Raw genomic sequence first — 24,737 nt, forward strand, 5'->3', positions numbered from 1 at the left:
CTGCATAGTTCGCTGTGCAAAGATTTAGAACATTTCTCTGCATAAACAGATAATAACATAATTGCATTAGAGCGGGATGCACACAGAGTGAACATATGCATTGTGTCTCGGTGTCGGCACAGCTTTACCATCTGCCACAGTGACTTGCAGCTCCTCAGGTCTGTTGTTGTGCCAAATCAAAGAGAGGCTACATGAGTTGAGACGAGGTTTCATAAGAGGAGCTTTTATGAAGAAATAGAAAAATACCAGCGGGGAGAGTTTATGGCTTACTGATATTGAAGGTTTCAAAAAGTGTTACGTTTAAAACTGATTCTGTTCTAACGTTCCTATCCATTTAAAGCTACAGGATGTGACTTTTATATAAAAAATTATATTTTTTTGGATATTTGTTGAAACTCACCATGTCGTGACAGTGTGATATGAGACAGGTAATCTGTTGAAAGCTCCTTTGCCTTTTCCCAGTGCTAACAAAAAACAACCAATCAGAGGCAGGAGGCGGGTCTTCGCGTTGTCCGTCATGCGCACCCTTTTGGTGTATGCTACAATACAGCTTTGTGAATGCTAAGGCTAGTTAGGATGGCCCCCGATGATGGCAGATGAACAAGTTTTGATGCAACGGTAAGTTGTTTCTCCTCCTTTAGCACATTCACAGGTTGATTGACAGCGCTAAGCTCCTCCTTCAGCCTCTGATTGGTTGTTTTTGGTACATTTATTCAGATAGTAATAGCAGCACAAGGAGGAGTTGGAGGAGATAGATTTTTTTCACAGTATTTCTGTCTCATATTACACTGTCACAACATAGAGACAGTTTAAATACGTAAAAAAAAAAAATTTCTTATATAAAAGTTACATACCTCAGCTTTAAGCCCTTTCAATGAGAGCAAGGAAGAGTTCCAGAGTCGTCTTAGTCACTTAAAGCAAAGCTCTGTCTCCTTTTGTTTCCAGCTTAGTGTGGTGGACTATCAGCAGCTCCTTATCACATGACCTCAGAGGCTTTCCTCCACCAGTCTGATGTATCAGAGGACTACTGCATGCTCTGGAGTCCTCTGATGTAACCCGCTGCCTGGTCTGGAAAAGCTAACAAAGTCGGAACAGGAATTTTGAAATGCGCTCCGGAATAAGCCAGAATGCTGCTGCACCAGCAGTGGAGGCACATGTGAGGCTGGATGTTTATTTCAGAACATTCTGAACAACCTGCAACCGACCTTTGATTGATGAAACAGAAGCAATGAATTATCATTTCCGGTTCGGGATAAGAGACAGCAGAGTTGACACGGCAACATGTCTCAAATGATAAAGTCAGGATTTAATCCCAAGTCTAACTTTCCAACAGAGGATTTTACTTCTGTTTTATATGGAACATTATTATTTCTGGTCCAAAGGAAACTATTTCTGTTTGGTTTGTTTTTTGTTTTTTTGACATTTAATTGAAGAAAACCACCAGCCGGCCACCTTTTGATGGAGTCTAAGCACTTTAGAAAGATGTATGGTTTAGAAACTATACGATGTACAACTGAATATCATCTGCATACAGTGATGACAGTGATACACAGATGAAACCACATCTTTATAAATTAACAGAATAGACCAAAGTATGAGTGGATGCATCAAAATCAGAACTGACCACAAAACAAGAATGCTGTTGTTGCCCCTGTTGCTGCTCACTGCTAGTCAGCTGACTGAATGATGGATACTTCACCTCACTTTACTGCTTGGAAATATCCCTGTAATATTACTATACAATAGAAATTACAGATCACTTCTGAGGGTTCAGTTTTGTTTCAGTATTTGCATCAAAATAACAATAATTGATCATTATTGATGCAGTTATTGTCAATATCAGCATGTTTGTTTTTGCAGTAGTAAGAATGTTGATTTTCTGTTTTCCTTTGATTAAAATTAATTGTAATTTGTCTGAGATTCTTTAATCTAACTCAGGGTGATATTATTGTAGTGACCCACATGTTTTTGGAAGAAACTTAACTAGTCCTGTGTTTTTCTTTCTTTTTATTTGTATTTGTCTGTCTTTTCCTAATGATCCTTTTGCAACAGGAGTTACAATACAAATCTAATTAAAGTGTTGGATCTTTTCAGCATTTTCTTGTTTATTTCTCCTTTTCTTATTTGGTTTTAAAAATTGACAAAACTAATCAATTTTAGTTCAAATATTGAAAGAAATGCTTTCTGAATACCAGCAGCTCCTCCCTGTTAGACATTAATAACACCAACTTATGTCCAGCGATTTTATTAAATTTTTTCCTCTGCTGGTGTTATCAGAATATTGAATTAAAAGCATTTATTCCAGCTTTGCACCAACTCAAACGCTGGTCATTTTCTTCCTCATCCTGATCTCTTTGACGTCTTTGGGGTTTCTTTGAACCAAGCAAATGTAGAACCTCTATCGGTGATAAAATCCAGTTTTTGGTAATGGCCTTTAGATAGTAATAAAGACAAGATCTCAGTCCCGCCAACAACGATATGACATTGAGGGATCTTCTTTAGAAAAGGATATTTAATATGCATGAGGTAAAGGAGGGCAGGAAATGAAGCTTCTTTTCAGGAGAGATATTTATGTGCGTGTCTGTTAACCAGAAAATGTGTGTACGTGCGACCGGATTGGCTTAGTGGCGTGTGTGTGTGTGTGTGTGTGTGCGTGTGTGTGTGTGTGTGTGTGTGTGTGTGTGTGTGGGGCGGGGGGCGGGGGGGATATGTATAAAACCTAAACCTAAAAAACTGCTTACTGTTGACTGTACTGACTGTTTATTTTTTCTCTTGGTTTTTTTTTTCCTCCCACCTGCTGCACATGCAGAGAAGTCTCAAAGTTTCGTTTTCTTTGATGACGGTAAGCTGTGTTAATTGGATGAAAATGTCAGCATCAGCCCCTGTGAGGCTGCAATCAGTCGTTCACTTCTCTACCAATCACCATCAGTATGCCATTTGTGTTTTGATTTTTTTTTTTTTTCCTTCCACACTCAGGACTGGGTTGCTCTATCTAGTCATCAAATGATTACAGACACCAGGGAAATTTCACAGTGTCACAGATATGCCTCTTCACCTGCCCCTTAAATCTGCCTCAGGTCCATCCAGCAGAGTCCGTTACTTTTGGTTCTTTTCTTGTGCAACAAGAAAAAGGAAGAGAAGAAAGAGACGGCTACTTGTTTTGCCCCCCAGGTTCCTACTCATTCAACACTTTAAATTTTGATCACGTTACAGCTGCAGTCCTTACAAAGCAGCACATAATTAAGAAGTGGAAGGAACAGGATACATGTTTTTTTTTTTTTTTAAAACGTTGCTGAAAAAATGCGGCTTGTTGGGTCTCCATATATATATATTTATATATTTTTGTCAGTTATCTCAAAGTGAAAGTCATTTTATAAGGATTCTTTACACAGAGTAAAATATTTCATGATTTTATTTATTTATTTTTACATTTTTAATGATTATGGCTTATAGGCAAAGAAAAGCCACAATTCAGTGTCTCAGAAAGTCTGAATATCACAATAGATCAGTCTATGACACGTTTTAAAGTCAAAGTCAGGTCTATTTTCAGGGCACATTTCACCAACGAGACACTAAAATATAAGTCTCCAATTATGAAACAAGAAATGACATTGCATTTTGTCAAATTGCAAGCACAGTAAAACATGGAACGTGCTGTTCCATGTTTTACTGCCACAATTTGTCCTTCCACTGAATTTTCTGTGAATATATTTGGATACAGAACTCTGTGAACAACCAACTTCTAAAGCAATGACCTCCTGGTTTCCCCACTTTGACAGGTGAGTATTTACAGGGTCAGAAAACCTTTGCAGGCGTTTTAATTAGCTGATGACACCAAGAGTTTCCATTTGACACCTTTTTCATAGCATTCTCCTTTTCTGAGACACTGAATTTGGAGTTTTCACATCAAAATTACAAGAAGCTAAGGCTTGTAATATGCTTCTCTGTGTGACGGTTCTACATAACATACAACTTTCTTTTTCTGAGATGACTGTAGGGGTGGGAATTTATTGCATCCTTTATCACTTATTGTGATAAATTTCTTATTGTAATAAGAATTTCGATTTATCGCTACGATAAATTCCAATTGGTGATGTTGAAAAACCCTCGAAACTGTCCCTGCTGTCGGGATTGTTAGTTTTCTCCACTGTTTATTCAATAAGAGTATTATTGCATATCAACACATTTAAAAATAGGATTAAATGCAGTTACTGTGAGTGGTTTTGTTGTTCAAATCACGCTTGTTTGTGACTGCTGTCCCAAGGAAGGGCATTCCAAATATTTAGTAACAAAGAGTTTTAATTTATTTTACAAACCTGATATCTTTCTCTTGCCACTTCACTAATACAGACTAATTGCATCGGTCTGTCGTCTCTAATTCTAATAAAAACAAATTGATGTTTGTGGTTGTAACATGACGAAACATGATTCAAATTTCATCAAAGCCTCTCAGGAATAATAAAGTGTGACCTCTGACCCAGTCCCAGTGGCCCCTCTCATCACCATTTGACATCATAGCCTCTGTGCGCTGCAAGGTGATTGGCTATGATGGATTATTACTGTAAACGTTTCGCCTGCTTCTTCAGTAGGAAACACTCCCCTGGTTTAATCACCGTCTTCAAAGCTCCTCACACTCACAAGAAGCCAATCATTTTTTTTTTCTTTCCCTCCTCTGTGGTGTGTGTGTTCGTGAGTGTGTGTTTACTGACAGGTCGAACAATGGTCCAGGCCACAGTCGATCTTTTCTTCTTTTTTGTTGTTTTTTTTTTTTTTTGCAGCCACATGATCTTTATTAAGAACACCTCAGGGCATAATAGAAAAGGTTTTTACATGTGAAGGCCGGGGGCTTTTCTTTTCTTTTTTATACACATTTAAAGAAACACTGATAACCTCTGTGTTCTTTTGTAGGAGCTCATCTCTGTAGACGTTCCCCTTTTCTTTGATGTTCAACTGGCACACAGACCAAACGAAATATTAACATTTGAATTATTGGCCTGGTTTAGCGTGTTTATAAATTCATCTCGCGCTTATTTGTCACTGTCAGTCACAAATTATTTACTACCTTACGGGAGCTGGAGGGGCACGGGGGGGGCAGCAATCTGGTTTTTTTTACCCTACAACCAAACTGCATGGATAACACAATAAATGATTCCACCAAGAACCCAGAGATGAAAGTGGGCTATCCAGCCATCCATTCTTGCCTCCTTCACATTTATTCATTATTTTCCATTGAAGTTTGTCACGTTTGATATGCTGTGTGTAAGCATATGTGATCTTTTCTCTCTCTGTGTGTGTGTGTGTAGAAACAGCTGTGTTTGTATGGCAAATACTGACGAAACCATGTGGAAATCTTCACTTCAATGACAAGATTTGAAGAAATCTCAATTAGTCACCTAGACGATCACTCCAGCAGTCAATCCATACACACGCGACGTAGAGTTTTAGCCATAAAATCCTACATTTAAATTTGATTTTATTTTTATTTTTTTATCAGCCACACAGAGCATAATTACCTTAATTTCCAGACTACTAACCGTACCTGGACATAAACTGAACACCATAACTTACAAATTTTGTTCCACTGGCCTAAAAGCCAGAAGTGTCCCAATTGTAACATGAGATATATACACAAAAACATCTTACACAGGATCTTTCTCCTTCTCACTGTTAATGAAATATGAAGTGGTAAAAAACACAGACTGTGACCCTGCTGCTGAAAACAAAGCAAAAAACATGACAAACAATTATTTAATTTTTTCTCACTGTCTAAAGTTAAATCAGACCAAACGTTTATTATTTTAACTTAGTTGGAATTACCAAAATTATTTCTATTTGGTAAAAAACTTAGCATTTAACCCAAGTCATGAAGTTTAACCTTTGACCCTGATTACACGTGTGTAAACTCTTGGATTCAAGGAAAGCTACAAAACCCATCTCTTACTAACAAAATGTTGTTGCTAACTTTTATTTGTGTTTGTTTTGCTCTTTTTCCACACTTTGATATTTCCGATTCAAAATATCTAAATATCAAAGACTATTTGAGAAAATACAAAATTTACTCTTCTGTTGAGTCTTTTTGCATCACTGTGATGGAATTGCTGAGCATGAAAAGCTTCCTCAATGTAATCCCATTTCATCTCAGGCTTGTGTCGTCTTGTGCTTTGGATCATTGCGATACCGAGACTTGTTGGTCTGAAAACCTCTAACCAGCCCCATCACAGTATCTCTACCGCACGTGACTGTTGGTACAATGTGCGTTTTTATGAAATGTTGTGTTATTTGTACGATAAATCTAATGTGGTGCACACCGTCCAAAGTGTTGCAGATTTGTTTCATCATTTGCGGAGGAGTTAGAAATCATAGAAATTGTTTGGGTTTATTTTTTGGGAGGGGGTAAATTCTCTCCAGTAGATGCAATTTTTCTTATTTATTTATTTATTTTTTTTACAACATTCCTATAGTTGAATCGCAAACACAGATCCTTAACTGTTGCACAAGAGGTCTGCAGCGCTTTAGCTGTTGTAAGTAACAGATGTTGGAACATTTGATTCTTCTGCATGCCCCGGACCCATCTGACTAATAAACTGACTAAACGCTCTGGCCTGGTTTGTTTAGGTTTTTAATCGCTTGGAGTTTACTTTGTTTGAAAAGAAACCAAACCACAGGGGAAAAAAAAAAAAAAAAGTTGCAAGATAACAAACTCTTCAGCTGATTTGAACCAAAGGAAACCAACTCTAGGCGTGAAAACCCTTAACCAGAGCCTCACGTTTATTCAGTATCATTTCTTTTTTGTAGTAAAACTGGTGTTACATTCAAATGAATCTCAACAGTCACATGGATAAAGGCATTAAAAGTATATCAGTAAGTGAGGAAATGCTGCTAGATTGAATTTAAAAATATGCCAGCTTGAAAAATAGTTTCTGGGTTGAGAGAGTAAACCTTGTAGATGCACTTTGTTCATGTTGCACATGAACTTGTGTGTGCAGCACACAGACATGAAAATTATACAAAGCAATTATAGCAAAAATATTAAGCGACATGTTTATCACTGCTAACTGTATCATTAGCCGTTAGCTTCTCCGTTTGTGTGACGTTAGTCTGATAGTGTGTTGGCTTAGAGAACCATGTGACCTTGGTGAGCACATTTGCTGCTCTCGCTCTGTGTTTTTCCTCCACTCTCCTGTAACCTCTGCTACTTTCTTTTTTATCCTTAATCCCCCTTCTCTTTTCCTTTTAATCTTTTCTTCCTCTGCCGTTTTGTCTGTCTCCATTTCCCGCTCTCCCCTCATCTCCTCCCTGACGTCAATGGGAAATTGGATGGTTTTTGATTACTACTTGGCTGTCAGGCTTACTGCTATTAATTGAATTGAATCCCTGTCCATCTCCTATATTTCTCTGCCCTCTTTCTGTTTTCTCCTTTTCTATTCATCATTTCTGGTATTTTGGGAGGATATTTTTTGTTTTGTGTTTTTTTTTTTCCCCTTTCTGACTTTCATGCTCCCCCCCCCTTTGTGTGCTTTTACTCATATCGGCCCTGCTTCCATTTTTTCCTCTCCCCCTGTGCACTCCCTCTTGTTCTCCTTTCCTGCCTGTTTCCTTTTCTATTTATTTCTCTATTTCTTCTCTCTCTCTCTCTTTCACACCATGCAACCGCTTCTTTTCCCTTCTTGTCCTTCTCGTCTCTTTTATACTCTACTTTCTTAATTTTTGGCAACACACACACACACACACACACACCTCTTTATTATCCTCTGCGCTCTTGCTCCTTGAGCACAGTGATACTGTTGTCATGGTGACGCCCATCATTTTCTGGCATGAATGGAGGATACTTTATTGATGAGATGGCATGGCAGAGGGAGAGAAAAGAAGAGTGATGGAGAGAAAGACAAAGACGCGCAGAAAGAAAGAAATCACTGGCAGGGAAAATCAAAATGACATGGAAATGATCATCCCCTCTGCTTATGATACAAAACATTTCCAGCCTGTCATTTTCCTATTGCTGATTAGCTAAAGAGGATGCCACGCGACAAAAAAACAAGCCGAATGGTCTCGGCATATTCAGTCCCCGCGAAAGAATATCCCTCAAAACCCAGCAATTCATCATTTTTTAGTGTGTGTGAAGTCATCCTGGAGATTCCTGCTAACCGGCGGCAACGTCCTGCCTTCAGCAGCGCTCCCCGTTTAATCATTCTGCAGCATAAATATGTCGGCATATTAAAATGTGTTTTTCAAAATGAGCGCTGGTGTTTCCCCAAGGTTGGATGGACATCCTTATTAGCTTGTCGTGGGCTGATGTTTCCCCGGTGCGGCCAGGCGTCTCTGTCTAAAGCAGAAGCTCATTAGATGTAGACATTATAGGGAGAGTCTTTGCACAGCATGTTGGGCAATACCTTCCTATCCAACACTCTGTTTTAAACCATTATCTGATGAAATTAGACATTAATGCTCTAAGTCAATGAGAAATATAGTTACTTATATTTCAGCTTTGCCAAGTAAACATTATGTTGCCATGATGCAGCTGTATTTGTTGCACTGGAGAAATGATATTTTTGAGTGGCAAACTCACTGTGGCGATGAGAATGAATGTTATCTTTAGCTAACTTGTGTCTGACATCTGACCTACAGTTCATCTGCTGTCTGAGACAATCCAAGGCGTGACGGCGACAGCCACTGGGGTCCAGTACCAGCAGTCCTGGCTCTGCATCCTGTAAGCATCTGATCCTCTGTCTGGGTATTTTCATGCATGATGCCAGAGCTGTTTTGTTGTTTGTTTTCAAACATTAGCATGAAAGAAATACTTTAATTTTGACACAATTTGATGGGGGGGAAAAAAACCCAGATAAACAGGACCTTATTTCTTAAGCTTTTGCTTTTTATTGCACCTGAAATTACATACATCTAAAGCTGCATTATGTAGATTTTATATATTTCTGAACTTTCACTATTTTGTGACAGTGTAACAAAAGTCAGATAATCTATCAAATAATCAAGCTCCTCCTCTTCTTCCCTGACCAACTATTGTCTGAAGAAACACACCGCTCCCGACCAAAAAACAACCAATCACAGCCAGGAGGAGGGTCTTAGCGTGTCAATCAAGCTTGTGTTTGTGCAGCAGCTGTGCTAATGGTGGAGAAACAAATTACAGTTACCAGAAAACTCTCTGCCATCATCAGTGGTCATGCTAACTAGCTTGCGCATTCACGTCGGGTTGAGGTTCACTGACAGCGCTAAGCCCCTCCCCTTTGCTCTGATTGGTTGTTTATGACTGGCAGCAGTGTATTTCTGCAGTAGGACAATAGAAAGACGACTGGAGTTTGAGGTTTTTTTCCACACATTGTTTTTCTCAGCTTTAATTTATATGTAAAAAACATTTAAAAAAATTTAATAAAACCACTCTGCATCTATAACAGATTTCTTTGTATTTCTGACTAAATAACCACTACATAAAGAGAGACGATTTGAGCAAACGCATCAAAGCTACTGGACCTTTCAAACATACTGAAACATTACAGTAATAACTAATTATTCAAATCTGAAATGTGTGTTTGTGTTTAGCTCCTGAGTCGTTGAGCAAGAACCTTTCAAGAATTCAGACTTATGTCTCCATCAGCTTTTCTGACCTCCCCACTGAAGTTTCTGCCCATTCTTCAGCACAGTCCTGCTGCTCTTAAAGAACATGCTTGCATAACTGAGTTGACTTCTTAATGAACTGTCCCGTCTAAGCGGATCTTCGCAGGTTTTTCCAGAGTGGTGGTTGTCGGCTTGGCTGCTCCTCTGATTAACTCTCTGGGTTTTTCAGGTGGATTGGAATGAACTAAGAAGAACCAACTTAAAGCTTGTTATATTGCTTTGAATAACCTGGTAGTTGGATTCTATCTGCTAATTAGGCGACTTCTTTAGGGAATCCATTGCACCGGATTTTATTTATTTACCTCATGTGTGTCACTTCTTTTATTTTATTTATTTTTTTAATTCTTTTTAAAGATCGGAAAGTATCTATGAAATGATAATGTACCCTATAAAGAGTTTCATGCTTGGTAGGACAGCATCAGTTATTTGTACAAGTATCTCATAACAGCACATTGATATTCAACTCACAGAGCTTTCTTTCTCCCTGTGTAATTATAAGAGCAAAGGAGGAAGTTAGCCGATGCTGATAGTGTTAAAGTCCACCGCTGGAGAGGGTCGACACGGAGGACAGAATCAGCCTAGCATCAGATTTTAATGTCTGCCGCTAACTGTCATGTTTCTACTTCTTTAAAAGCAGGAACACGGATGAATTTGCTGAATTCAGGACGATCTTTTCAACCCACATCTAATAATTCATGTATCTTGTTAACTGGAAGAGCAAAAAGAAAAGCTGTGATTTTATTTTTTTATTTTTTTAAATCCTACATTTTTGTTCTGTCTTATGAATTCAATATTCAGGATTTTTCTCAGATATTCTGTGATTTGATTATTTGTCTTTACTGATGGATTTCTTTAATGTTTCTGTTGCTTTGGCATTTTAGTAATCATCACTCAGACATCCTTAGCGTATTGGTACCATTGGAAATCCCCTTTAAAAAAGCTTCTTCATGGATAAATGAATCAACTGAGAAATCCCAAAGAAACTGTCTTAACCCTTTAAGACTCAAGTTTCAAATGTCTGCCTGGATAGTTTTGCTTACTTTAACTGTGTGCAGTTTGTTAAATGTCCTGTGAGTATATATATATATATATATATATATATATATATATATATATATATATATATATATATATATATATATATATATTAGGGTTGAACCAATTAGTCGACTAGTCGACTCTAGGACGTCTCGCGAGTTTTTACATTTCATGTCGACTAGTCGCAGTCATGTGATTGCCGGTGGTGACAGCCTGTGCTGATCTGACAGCACAGTATACGTCACAAGACACAAGAAAAATAAGTTAATGCATTAGTTTAAATGATATGTAGATGGATGCATATTTGTGGTTTTACAGTGTTTTTAAAAGGAGATGGAGTTGCAGCTGCAGTCGACTACAAAACACGAGCCGTCTAAAACTCGCCGCCTTTCCCGCTAAGGATGTCACTTAGCCGGCTCGCGAGTGTCTTTGTCACGACGATCTAACTAATACATTATGATGTTATGTTGCTCATTAAGTAAAGATCTGTGGCAATATTTGCCGTGAAAATAGCTAATAAAGCCTCCAAGTAGTTGTGAAGGGTTTTTGCGCTTACGTCATTATGACGTCACCGCGACTAGTCGACATCGACTCGACTATTATCATGATGTAGTCGACCTTAAAAAATATGTAGTCGTTCAACCCCTAATATATATATATATATATTTGCCCATTTATCCATATCTGAAACTTTCAGTATCTAGCGAGTTATTTTTGCAACTTACCGTCTATCAATAGAATGCTCCTCAGATTAATTTCACTCCCTGCTACAGTGGAGGTGAAATTACCGTAATAACTTGATATTCCCGGGAAAGTGCAACGTTTCCCCTTTCAGAAACCAGTGGAATTTCTCAGATAGCGCAAAGTGCGGCGGAGCTACAGCACTGCAAATTTGGCTGGACCGTCGCCGCTACGTTCAGTCTGGAAGGCTTAAGGTGGAACAGCACAGGCTCCACCTTAAGAAACTTTGATTCTCTTAGAAATGCATAAAAATGTACTGAATGGAATTACTACATAAGAAAATTTCTAAGGTCCTGTTTGAAACAAAAAGCTCTCTTGCTTCCCCAGTGACCCCGCATTATCCGTGTCCTCTAAAACTGACAGTGATGACTTTCTCTCTTTCTTTCTTATGAAAGTCAATAACGTCAGGGGAATAATGTCCATCAATGTGTCACAACTTGTTTTTTTATGTGGTTATATGTGTGTGTTCATATGTTCTGCTGCTGCCCTCTGCACCTGTTTAATTGCCCCTCGGGGATAGATCAGGTTTTATTGAATTAAGCTGAATAACTTTGTTTCTGGTTCTCCATTTTCTCAGTTTCTCTGCGTGTTTGATCCAGTAACTCTCCCTGACATTTCATCGTTACAGGATGACATAAAATATCTGCCTGTCCAAACGGCATCCTGCTTGCTACATTGTTTAAAAAATGTGTTTCCTGCCATTAGCTCTAATAAAGTACTATAGGAATTTGCGATGTTCATTTTGCACAGCTCCAAAGTTCTTTCAAGCATGCTGTCTAATTTTTTTATTTTTTATTCTGCAATCCCAATGGAGTGCTAGTAAACTTTTTTTCTTCTGAGAAATATTTCTAAACTACAAACTTGTAGCGTTTAAAAGCTGAATTAGAGACGATTCTTTATGCGTCTATTTCATCTCCTCTTGATTATCAGAGCCTTTTTACATGTTTACCACCTCCAGTCCCCACCAACACATTTTCGAATTTGTTTTAAAATTTCTTTTAGAAAAATTTCAGTCCTTACTCACGGAGCCCCATGTGGTTGAGCTCCAGTCTTTATCTCTGACTATCTGGAGCCTTGCAGCTTTTCTGGCCGTCTGATATCGTCCCATCTTGGGCTGTTAATGATTCCTCAAAACACATTTTAAGACCAGAGGGGAGAAATCTTTTAGAGCGGTGGCCCCCAGATGGTGGAATCCGCTGCCTTCATCTTTGTGATGTCTTCATTCTGTTGATTCTTTTAGAAATAAGCTGAGGAGAATTCATCCCGACAGGCTGGTAACCACTTCTGTGCTGTACGATGTTCAATATTTGCTGTTTTATCATTTATTATCCTACCTTTTGTGTTTGTAATCACAAAAGCTACATTTGTGATTTATAAACACAAATGATCACAATTATTGTGGTTTCTGATCTGAGAAAAGTGACGGATGAATTATTATATTTTTTTTTTTTACTTCCTTCCAGTTGTGAGGTTTCGTGTGAGCGAACACAAGTCTAGCCAGCAAATTTGAATGCTGTCTAACTGTTGCTCCACAGAAAGAGGTTAATCTATGGAAATGAAGGGCACCGCTGGTGGGCTGAGGCACTGACATTTGTAAAAAAAAAAAAAAAAAAAAAAACCTCCTCCTTCTTCCACTCTCTGCAGCTGCAACGTCAAACATCTCCAGAGGCGTCATGTGTGTATCTCTCGTCTGGAAAGGCCGCAAAACTGGGGGGAGAACTGCTGCGAGGTCCGCTATGTCATCCTGATACTCGCCCCGTCCAAAATGGTAACATCTGCGGCAAGATTTACATTTTATCATTCATGAGTCCAAATTGTATTTATTTTTGTTTATAGATATTTTTTTTTTTACCTGTTACTTATATTTAGTGATTGTAATTTGTGTGTAAGATTTCCCAGTCTTGTAATGCCAGCCATTTTGAACACTGAATTTCACTTAAACTTAAATTCTCTGACAAAACCTGCTGTGACATGGCCATCTACCTCTCGACAAATGTGGATGGAAGAAAGAAAGCCATTAGTGAAAGAAAAGTCCCATTTGCAGCTTATTACAAGTCACAGTTTGTTTTGATATTATGCTTAAAGTTTTTATCTAAATATTTATTGGGGGGGGGGGGGTTAGATAAAGATTGTTTTGTTACATTTTTGTATTTTTGTTTACTGTAGAAGCTCCTTTTTATTGTTGAAACTCTTTTGGTTCCATCGAAATGTGAAGTATTTCGCTTCCTTTCTGCTCCATCTGGAGCTTTTAGCACAAATGCATACCTGGATAAATGCATTCACAGTTACACATCACTCCCCTGTCATCAGAAGGCTGAGTGTTGCCCAATTCAAGCAAGAAAGCCTCCTCCCAATATCTGCCTTTTATTGCTAGAAAAGGAAAAAAAAAAATTGTCTCATTCTGTCCTTTAGTATTTTATTTGCCCAAACCAACAAGAACACCATTTTCACCAGTACGGTCATGCATGGTGGAGGGGGGAGGGGCTAGCCTGCAATCAGAGATGCCTCAGCTAACTATAATACATTTTCAGCTTGTTCGAGTCTCTGGTCTCTTTTTCATTTTCCCACACCAGCCCTTATTTATTTTTGTTCCTTTGTGTAGCTCCTGCAGGATTCTCCTCGCCAGTCTTAGAGGCAGCAATCAAAGCCACTAATGGCATTCTGAGAGACAATATTCTGAGCCCCAAGTAAACACGGAGACCTATTATGCCTCAATTATGCTTTATGGTGACTTCCTCTGCAAGAGAACATCTTTGAAGGGGCATGATGATGATAATAATAATGGGAATTCCTCTGCTTGGCGAATGTACAGTATGTTAATCTACATCCGTCTTGGTGGAGCATTTTCCATCACTAGTCAGTCAACAACCCTCAGAGAAGTTGTTTTTCTTTTCTTTGCTTAATTGCCCACGGTAAATATATTTAGCATGCAAGAACTTTCAGATTTTTTTCAAATTATTATCATTTCATTACTTGGTTTCATGCGTGGTTTCACAACAGTGTGGATATCCTCTAAAAATGTCAACATTTTGAGGCATTGCCACTTCAACATATTTTCAAGGGTTTTTATGTCTATGATGTCTAGGTGCCATCATACTAGTGACGCTCAAGGAAAAAGATGCAGGGCTTTCACTCCCCCACATTTTCATTCATCTTCATGTGTTAATATTTAAAATATTTGCCTAAATTTGTACATAGTTTGGCTTAATAGCTTAAAGGTGATCCGTAAGCATTTGATTGAGGAAGGCAGCTTCAGTTACAGTTTAGTCAGAATCAGTTTTGATGGGACAAAAACAAATGGCAGACGGTCACATGTCTGTGAAACATTGGTAAATACATCGAGAAGCTTAAAAAATAAATCGACCCCTCAAAATATTTTGTTCCAGCCTCTTTTATACAGCGTCGTCTTAAGCCATTTAGCACACGACGGCTGAACATTCCCACAACAATATGTGACAGTTTTTCTGGACCTTTTCCACTGCTGCTGTTCTGTTTTTCTTCACAGTGGGAGATTCGGTGCCGAGGATTCACTCTCACAGTCAGAGCTGTGACAGAGGGTTTGCAGGGTTACTTTTCTCTAGAGAGCACAAAAGGCAGAACAAGCTGCGACAAAATATGTTTTTAGAAATCCATGTTTGGTGAGAATGTCGCCTTGATGACTGGTTTTTGTGCTCATCAAAATCACTCAGCTGCAACATACAGGTCAGATTGCACAGAAACGACACTTACACACGCAAACACATTTTCTTTTTACACATGGTCTAAAAAGTAACAGGCGGCAACTCAAGTCTGACTTAAGTAGATTTCAGACTTGGAGAAAAGTCTCGGACTCAAATCTCATTTTTATTCAAATTCAGAAATACTTTATTGATCCCAAAGGGAAATTAAATGTCGTCTCTAATTTTGACTTTGAGCTGCTTCTACTTTCTCCTCAGTCCCTGAAGGCTTGTTTTGTTTTTTCTTATTCAACTCTTCCTTTAGTTCACTGGTGACACAAAGCTTGATGTTAAGGAATCACTTCACTGTTCTGATGGGGACGGTGTTGTCCACACAGACGTTTACGTACTCTGTCACACACCCAGTCAGGGCACTGATGTCTCCTTCACATGGCTGGCAAAGAGCAATCCAGTCTTTAGCCTAGAGATGACATCAAGTTGGGGTGTATGCCACAGGGCGACACTGACATGATACAGTCATCCTACTGTGAAAGGGCAGATTAGATTTGTATAATTGTTCTATATGACTTATAAACAATCTGTCCCTGTTAGCTGTAGTTTCATTATAATGACCACAAACTCCTCTTGAGCTGAACTTTACATAAAAATGACTACAGAACAAAACCACACACATGCAGTGCAACAGGAGTTTCCTCCTTTCCTCCAAAATCTCTTTTCATAGGATCCAACAATTTCCCCACACTACCGGCCCCAGTATGCAGCTCAGGGTTTTCAAAGAGAGTTATGCCTGTAGAGGCGAGTTACTCCCTCGTTCATGATTTCTTTAAGAGAATGCAGCTAAAACAGTTTGTGTTGGTGAAGCTGGGTTTCAAAACAACAAGAGCGTCTGAAAATACTTTGAGGGATTATTAAGGAAGCAAAAAACATGAAGCCACAAAAACATCTGAAAACACACGCATGCACAAAAACCTTCAGAAAGGTTTTGCTGACTTTGAAGTCTCAGTTTATTCTCCTTCTGTTCAGCAAAAAGTGCACAAATATGGATGTCAGTGATGTTTCATTTGAGCTAACCTTTACCTCTCTTCAAAATTCAACATGTACATTTAAATTTGGAAACAGCTTGTGGAATCAGTGCTGTAACACAGAGTTTTCTATCAAAACGTGAGCTTTTCACTGTATGCAAAAACAAAATTAGCACAAGGATTGCCTCAAAAAGCCATAAGATTAAGAGGTTCAGTGGATGTCAAATGGCCTAAAAGATCAAAATGAATGGTACCGTTTAATGAAACTGTTTGCCCCATACAGGGTCCTTCTGTTTTTGATTTTTGTTTTTTGGGGGGTTTTTTGTTCACATTCAGGTACAAAATGCAGTGTAAGATAACATAAATGATGATTTCCTTTATTGCGGGGAGCAAAACCTGCCATCAAATATTTGTGTTGATGGAATTGCAGAATTATTTTGTATCAGCCATATTGTACATTTTGAAACAAGAGCAGTCTGTTCAAGGTCACGCCACAGCATTTCAAGTTGGGCTTTTATCTTTCCTCTGCTGCATAATCCAACCAAGGTTGAACTTAAGGTCACACAGGAAGGCTCAGTACTGTTCCATATTTTCACTTTTATTCGATATTTGATCTCACACGAAGTTCCCAAACATTCAAAAGGACTTTTAACCCTTTCCCGTTACTTTGTTTCTTATCTGGTCTTAAATTGCCTTAGCATAAATTAAGCAAGACGCTGAAGGCTCTCATTAAGACGGTCCGTTCTACTCGTTATATCTTAAGAAAGGCATCCCTAATGCTACTGCAAAAAATAACGTCTCAGAACTCCAATATCAAACAGAAGTCGACATCTGGCAAATGCTGTCTGTCCACCTTGACTCATCTGAGCATGAGGCATCACTGATGCAGAGTCCTCCGTTCATCATTGGTATCCTGTCAGTGTGGAACATGGCACACACATCAAGTTGTGATGGAGTCAGGTCACTGCACAAATGTGGGCGCAAATGGTCTCTGGTTTCCTGTTGATGCCTCTCAAGTCCTCCCTCATTCTCCCATGACCCATTATCCTCCAGAAGGGATAAAGGAAAAGCTGGAGCTGCGCAGCGAGCTCAGGTTGTTGCTTCCTTTTTGGTTTCCCTCAGTCGCTGCGCTCAGTTACGTTTGGCGAAACTTGCTAACTAATTGGAGGCGATTCCAATCCAAAAACATTGGAGTTTATTTCGAACAGTATTTGAGTAATGCTTAAAATGTCATTGCGTCTACACAGAAAATGGAGGCCACCAGTCTTCTACCAGAGTGAAACATGTACCTACAGCAACATAGATAAAGGCATCGGTGGCTTTTAAAATGGAAATATATTTTCTTATTTAGTTTTTAAAGAATCAAATGAAATAGATTTCTTTTATTTTTAACATCAGATTAATCGGTTTACTCATAAATTAACGAGATGACCGGTCAACTAAGTACCTAATAAATCATGTTGTTTTTCTATTTAAATAAATTATTTTAATAGTTTATGATAAAAAGTAGTATTTTATGGAGTGCTGTGACGTAATCAAACCATTCGGAGTTTTATGTATCAATTAAATTGTTTAAATAGAGCTTCCCGAGATCAAAGATAAAATGTACGACAAAAATAATGTGCCAGACTAACAAAAAATATGAACTTTGAGACTAAAGTTGTAATGGAGAATGAATCTCGATGATGCAGGAATAAACCCAAAATACTACCAGAATAAAGAACCAACACTGAGAGAATGAAGTAGTAATTTTATAACTTCTGCACTAAAAAGTTGACTTAGAAAAAGGGAAATGTTGAGCCTTTTGTGAAAGTTATATTTTGGTATTTGTAAATACGGTGTACTTAATATTTGAACACATCAGCATCAAATTGTAGGACTTTGATACAGTTGTACAAGCTACAGAGTATTTTGAAGAAAGAATCACGGACAAGACTCCATCAAAGCTTTGCTCTCATAAAAAAAAATCTTCTATTAATTCTATGACTTTCTAGCAATATTGTGTCTTTTGTTGGGCTAATATTATGACATAATAAAAAATAAAAAATCTTAGTCTGGCCTTGTCGTAAAACAAAATCCCTTTTTTTTCCTAATAATAATTGAAGCAGACTTTAAAACACTATGATAACTTGTGTGATACAATCAGTGTTTGTCATTTTTCTGTCTCTCATAGAAAAGCACCAAGACGGCGATGGAGCTGGGCAGGACGTTTGGCACCCTTTTCTCTGACATCTCCTTCAGGCAGAAGCTGCTGGAGACAAAGACGCAGGAGGAGTTTAAAGAGGCTTTGGTGTTCCAGAGGCACCAGCTCACAGCAGCCAACCAGCAGCCCATCCCTCTGGGGAAGAAGGAGACGGTCCCCCGCAATCACAAACCTCTCAAGGTGCACTGAAAAAAGTCCGCTTTCTAAAACAAGGGGGGAAAAAAGTACAAAAATAGGGTATCATTTTTTTTTTTTTAAATAAGAAAAATATTACAAAGACAGACAACTGCAAATTGTCTGTCTCAGTACCTTATGCAGAAAAAATGTTGTGATTTTACTCATAGGTCAAAAAGTTTAACTTCATCTGATCAGAGCACATTCTTCCATGTTTGCTGTTTCCCCCATCATTTGTGCCAAACTGTGTACGGTGTATTTTATATCTTTCTCCTCACTGTGACTTGACGCTTTTACAAAAGGGCCAGATTTGTGGAGTCCATCAGTAATTCTCATCCTGTCAGCGGATGCTCCCACTTGTGCTGTGGATCTCTGCAGTTCCTTCAGCCTCACCACCTGCCTCCTGGCTGCTTCCCTGATTAATGTTTTCCTTGCCCTACTTGTCAGTTTCGGATATACTGCCACGCCTTGGTAGGTTTGCCACACACTTTCCATTTTCTGATGATGGATTGAGCAGTGCTCACTGAGGTCCCAAACCTTTATTTGACTTCAGAAGTCACCTAATTAATAAGTAGAGGTGACTTCTGAGGGTGTTTTCACACCTGATAGTCCGGTAGACTCTGTTCGATTGGGACCAAAGTTGCAACATTTGTTACATTTTCAGCTGCCGTTGTTTTGCTTTCACACCGCACTGAGCCAAACAAACCAAAGCTGTTCATCCTCTCGCTTTCTGCACCATAACCACCAAAGAAAACAACAGGGAATTCTCTGAAGACACTGAGCACAACTTCCATCTTCAGAAAAAGATTTATCTTGAATAATTTCTTCCGCTAGCCCTAGACTCCCATGTATGTATTGCGCTACAGTCCGCTTCCTGCTTTTGGAGTGTTGACCGTTCACAAAGGCATTCGAACTGTGCCAGAGTTCTCTTTAATCAAACCAAGACCTAGATATTTAGGCGGACCAAAGTTCATCAAATGAACTGGACGTTTTAGACGGAGTTGGATCAAAGCGGAGCCACTGTTCACTGCCTGCAACACTGTGAACACTTTTACAAGCCACTGCAGCTCGAACTTTTCCTAAAGCTCTTCCAGTGGCGCCTCATTCTTTGATACCACCTGTCACCCTGTCCTGCTCACTCAGCTGGCTTTACTCATTCGTCTTTTCTCTCCTCCTAATCAATCACCATCAACTTCTGTCAGGCCTCCTCAGTGGGTAAATGACCTTACATCTCAGTCCTGTCAGAAGCCACTCCACCCCTTAGCTACACAAATGCCCAGGCACATACACACACACACACACAAACACATGCACGCCAGAGGGGCTTTATTCAATTCCACGGACCAACATCACCTCCTAATGTTACCTTGACAGGTCGTGGCTCCTAGACATTACCCTCGTTTTTTGTTTTTTTTTTTTGTTGTTTTTTTTTGTCCTTGGTTTTTTTTTTTTAGTCGCTCAGGATTTTGCCAGGTATTTATCCCAGGTCTAAAAGGGCTCAGTGCCACTCAGAGAAAAAGATTGGCACTGAGATTTTTTTAAATAAATAAAGGTAGAAAAAGGTAGGGGAGGGAGGAGAGGAAATTTGAGCCATGGCAGTAGTTGGGGCAGGTACAATCAACAGCAGAGCGATACTTAAAAAAATAAGTCAGCAGAAAACTGCCTTCTCATTCCTTCACATCAGACCACCCACAGCAAACCCCTTCCTCATACTTAAAAAAAAAAAAGCCAAATTGTTGATGCTTTCCCTTTCCATTGCCTCACACTTTTGACCGTTTGGAGCGAATGGTAAACAGGTGGACAGTAATTCCCTCTGTGAGACTTTATGTTTATCACACATGAGCCAAAAGCCGGTGATCATCCCCCGCCCCATACGGAGACACACACTCACACGTGTAAGTATGCGTGGCCTTATAAAACCAGCAAACACAAAGGGGAGCAAAATGCTGATGCTGTTTGTTTTTATGTTCTTCACGTCGAGCTAAATTGCTTCGTTCTGCAAAATGCCATCAAAACTTTTTACGATGACAAATGAGGCAGGAATGATTATCCTGCTCCCATAATTCCTCTCCTCCTTTCACTTAACAGTGTAAAGTCATGCTTAGCAGGGAAATTAAACACTGGCTAATTGGATAATTTGCTTAATAAGCTCAATCAGGACTTCACATTTGCTCCGTGTGTAGTGCAACCTAAAAGCTCATATTTCCAAGGAGCGCTCTCCCGTCAAATCACGTGGCTGTCGTTGAGCTAATTCCCTTTCTGACCGCGCTAAAAATTCACCAAGTCCTCCATTCTGGACTGCTGCCGTCATCGCTCTGTCATCCTTTATCGTTCTGGTGAACACGCGCCTTAATGGGACCATGCCGCTTCACTCACCTTGTTTTGGATTACAGAACTTTTGAGGGCTACCTCATTATGGCGGATGACTCAGATTGGGGGGCTTAAATCATCGCCGAGAGAGCCTCGTTTGGAGTTACCAGTGTCTTTTCTGAGTCATCAAATAGGTAGTTTGAATCAAAATCCATCACGGTATACATTTAGGGCAAAGAATGCTAAAAACATCCAGAGTTAGATTCAGCCTCTGGCCTTCAGTGTTCTTAGAATTGTTTTATGGGGACAGTGTTATGTAAAATCTACATTTTTGAGCTTTACATAATCTTATAATTTCATTCTCTCATCACAAACAAACCTTGTTGCCTTGATTCTTTTGTACATGTTTAAGTAATTCTTTAATCTCCCATGGCAACCATTAAGCTGTGCAAAACGTTTGGTTGGACCTAGCTCCCCCTTCGAGGACAAAGCTCCTCCCCCAGAGCTGTAATTTCCAAGCTTCCAAGCTTCTGCCTCACAGAGCAGCTCCTCCACTCTGCTCCTTCAGACTAGCCAGCAGAAATTGGCAACAAAGATGTAGCAGCTGAGCTCGCTGCTACATCTCAGTAAAACACTGGTAAAAATGTTGTTAAAGGGTCAATACACCGTGTTCCAAATTTTTATACAAGTAATATTTTCTCAGATTTTTTCCTAAATGGTCAATGCAAATGATGGTCAGTATAATTTTCAAGTCATTAACTATTACAGCATAAATCAAATTTTACTGAACAAAACTCCCAATGAGAACAAGATTTTTTTTCAAAAATAAAAAACTCAAAATTTATAATTATTATGCACAGCAGATTTTCTAAACATTTTATGGATTATAAAGAACTGCAAACGGTCATAATGTGAATGAGCAGCATTACGTGGTCACATGTAATAAAATAGTTATTTTAATCAAAAACATCTTAACAGACAGAGTTACATGTTAACATAGAACCTTCTTTTATATCACAGCACAAATCTTAATTCATTGAACTCCACAGGTTCTCAATAGGGTTGAGGTCAGAGGTCAGAGGAGGATGGATTCTCCCCTTTTATACCCATGGCAGCCAATGACACAGTGGTATTCCTTGCAGATTCATTCTCATGCATGAAGATGATTTTGCTACTGAAGGTTCGGCTCTTTTTTTGAACCATGAAAGAAAGTGATCAGTCAGAAAGTCCATAAACTTTGCTGAGGTCATTTTCACACCTTCATGGACTCTGAAGGGTTGACCAATGATTCTCTCCACATGATTTTGGCCCAAAGCATGACTCCACCACCTCCTTGCTGACATCACAGCCGTGTTGGGACATGATGACCAATCCACCACTGTTTCCATCTGGACCATCCAGGGTTGCACAGCAGTCATCAGTGAACAAATCTGTTTGAAAATGAATCTTCACTGAGAGCGTTTCTGCTTGTGAGCTCTGGTCAGGGGCCCAATAGTAGGTTGATGCACCACAAGCCTCTGGAGGATCCTCCACCTTGAGGTTCCTGAGGCACCAGCAGCTTCAAATAACTGTTAGTTGCTTTAAGGGCATTTTAACAGCTGCTCTCTTAATACGATGAATTTGTCTAACAGAAACCTTCCTCATCATGTCTTTATCTGTACAAACCCATCTTTGTTCTGGATCAGCCACAAATCTCTTCACAGTACGATGATAATGCCTCAGTTTTTGTTAAATATTTAATGTTTTCATACCTTGTCATATGACACTACACTATCTGATGATTTTCATCAGCAGAGATCCTTTCTCTTTCCCATATTGATTGAAACCTGTGGCCTGCTTAATAATGTGGAACATCCTTCTTAAGTAGATTTCCTTTAATTGAGCTCAGCAGACAAACTAATCAACCATCTCTCTGAAATTAATTATAGTGATTCAAAGAGCTCTGACACACAATATCATCTATAAATTTAATAGCACAACAAAAAAAATTCTCCTTATGAAACTTAAATCCAATTTGCATAATAATTTGGAAGACGGTGTAAACAAGCCATGTTCTGATGACTTCCTGAAGGTGGAGTTTCTGAAAGATCAGGAGTTTCTTAAAGAGACAGAGGCCCAATTTCAAGGTGTTGAATCACAAAGTCAAATTTCTTTTAAGTCATATTTGACGTATATAGCATTTTTATGACAAATGAAGGTTGTACTTGATTGTGCTTTAAAATGGTATCCATTTTATAAATACATAATTCTGCCCATGTAAGACGCAAAGAAACTGACTAAAACAGTCAGTTGAAATAAATATGTAAATTTATTTTCCCCCATCCCCTAAAACTTGTAAAAACCTCGTAACTGAAGCATTTCCAGCTGCGTTCTTTGATGCATTGTTTGGCAAGTACAAAACCAGGAAGGGGTTCTTATCTGACTTCTCATACTGACTTCTCTGACAAATGTTCTCTGTTGGAGACAACAGAGAGGCGAAGAAAGTGGAAGAAATCATTTTTCAAATCCATGTTAGGTGGATGTATTTAGGTAGCATTAACGCAACAAAAATATTAAAACCTACCAAGTGTTTTAGTCTAGTTCCTGATACCAATACACTACTACACTTCAAATGAGACACGATTAAAACACTGACATACAAGCAACTTTTCATCAAGATGAAGGAGCTTGCATTAACTTGGGAAAGATGTTTTGTTATAAGGGACAGAAATAATCTGCCAGTGGCTATAGTACTTTTAAAAAAAAATCTAATTAAATAAATAACTTCAAACAAGCTCCTATGTCAGCTGAAAATCTGCTTGTAAGTCAGTTCTGTCTTATTTCAAGTGTAATAACGTATTTACACTAGAAGCTAGAATAAAAATACAACACAAAGTGAGTATTCTTAATTGGGGTTTTTTCCACTCACATGTTAAACTGGTCGTCTTTACATCCTCCTAGTTGTTTTTGTCATTCTTGCTGAATGCCTGGAGCTTTCTCACTGTGACCATCTCCCAACACAACACAACAGGTCTCAACAACACAAGTGTCCCGCAAACCAATGTCTTCAAAAGTGCTGGCAGTATACTAATAGTGGTAAATCCCAAAAAGTTGTGTCTGTGAAGTTTCCTCGCATTATCACGTAGGCGAGTCACGTTCTATTGATTTTCAAAGAGAATGGGCTGAAAACCTGTGGATTGGAAGACAATGGGCTTCTGCTGCGTTACCATTTGACTGGGAGGTGTGAACGCAGGATGGGCTGAAAACCACAGGCTCTAAAATACTCCAGGATCATATTCACACATAAAGGTAGTACAGTGTGGTGCCTGAAAGATTTAATGAGATGTAGTCAGTCAGAAAGTCAAATATTTTGTAGCTTTCACAACTTTTGAAAACACACAGTAGCCATATTGGTTATAGGTGTCACAAACTTGTGTGACACCTTCTTAGAATTTGTGATTTCTTTCCAATGAATGCGCTATTAAACCACAACATTCAATAAAACCTTTAGGGGAAAAGAACTGTATTTTTTATCTTCTTTTCTGTCTTTTGAAACACAAACCCCCCAAAACAAGTAGCAAACATAAAGTCCTTGTCCAACTATATAAGTTTTCATCTGTAAGTTCGATATTAATTTGTACATCTGATATACTAAAGTAGTATCTTTCAGTTTCATGCACATCTAGGTCATATCAATGACATAACTTGATTTTTTTAAAAACTTTATTTAAACTTAGCAGACACTCTCTACATCCTGATAAAGATTCACTCACCTCAGCATGCTGAATGCCTGAAGCAGCAACAAGTGATGGCAACTTTATGAAAATTCAGTTATTAATTATTTGACCCCTTGAGGACAGACATAAGTCATGTTTCCATTACAAATCTTCACATAACTTTGTCAGGGTTACGTTAATGTCAAAAAAACTGTTTTGATTAAATAAACAATTAAAATTACACATG

General features: G+C 38.7%; 1 protein-coding gene across 5 annotated transcripts in view; it reads left to right on the forward strand.

Moving 5' to 3' along the window:
* slc4a11 (solute carrier family 4 member 11) overlaps positions 1 to 24,737 on the forward strand; it is a 140,447-nt gene that overhangs the window by 86,850 nt on the left and 28,860 nt on the right. For 3 of the 5 annotated variants that reach the window (XM_044142792.1, XM_044142794.1, XM_044142797.1), the window contains 4 exons: positions 2,810 to 2,842; positions 8,626 to 8,707; positions 13,054 to 13,177; positions 18,282 to 18,491. In XM_044142792.1, the coding sequence (XP_043998727.1) occupies positions 2,810 to 2,842; positions 8,626 to 8,707; positions 13,054 to 13,177; positions 18,282 to 18,491 (449 nt within the window). The remainder of the gene's footprint in view (positions 1 to 2,809; positions 2,843 to 8,625; positions 8,708 to 13,053; positions 13,178 to 18,281; positions 18,492 to 24,737) is intronic. The other 2 variants (XM_044142795.1, XM_044142796.1) reach the window with 1 other exon arrangement.

The sequence above is a fragment of the Gambusia affinis genome, linkage group LG16 (genome assembly GCF_019740435.1).
Source record: "Gambusia affinis linkage group LG16, SWU_Gaff_1.0, whole genome shotgun sequence".
NCBI lineage: Eukaryota > Metazoa > Chordata > Actinopteri > Cyprinodontiformes > Poeciliidae > Gambusia > Gambusia affinis.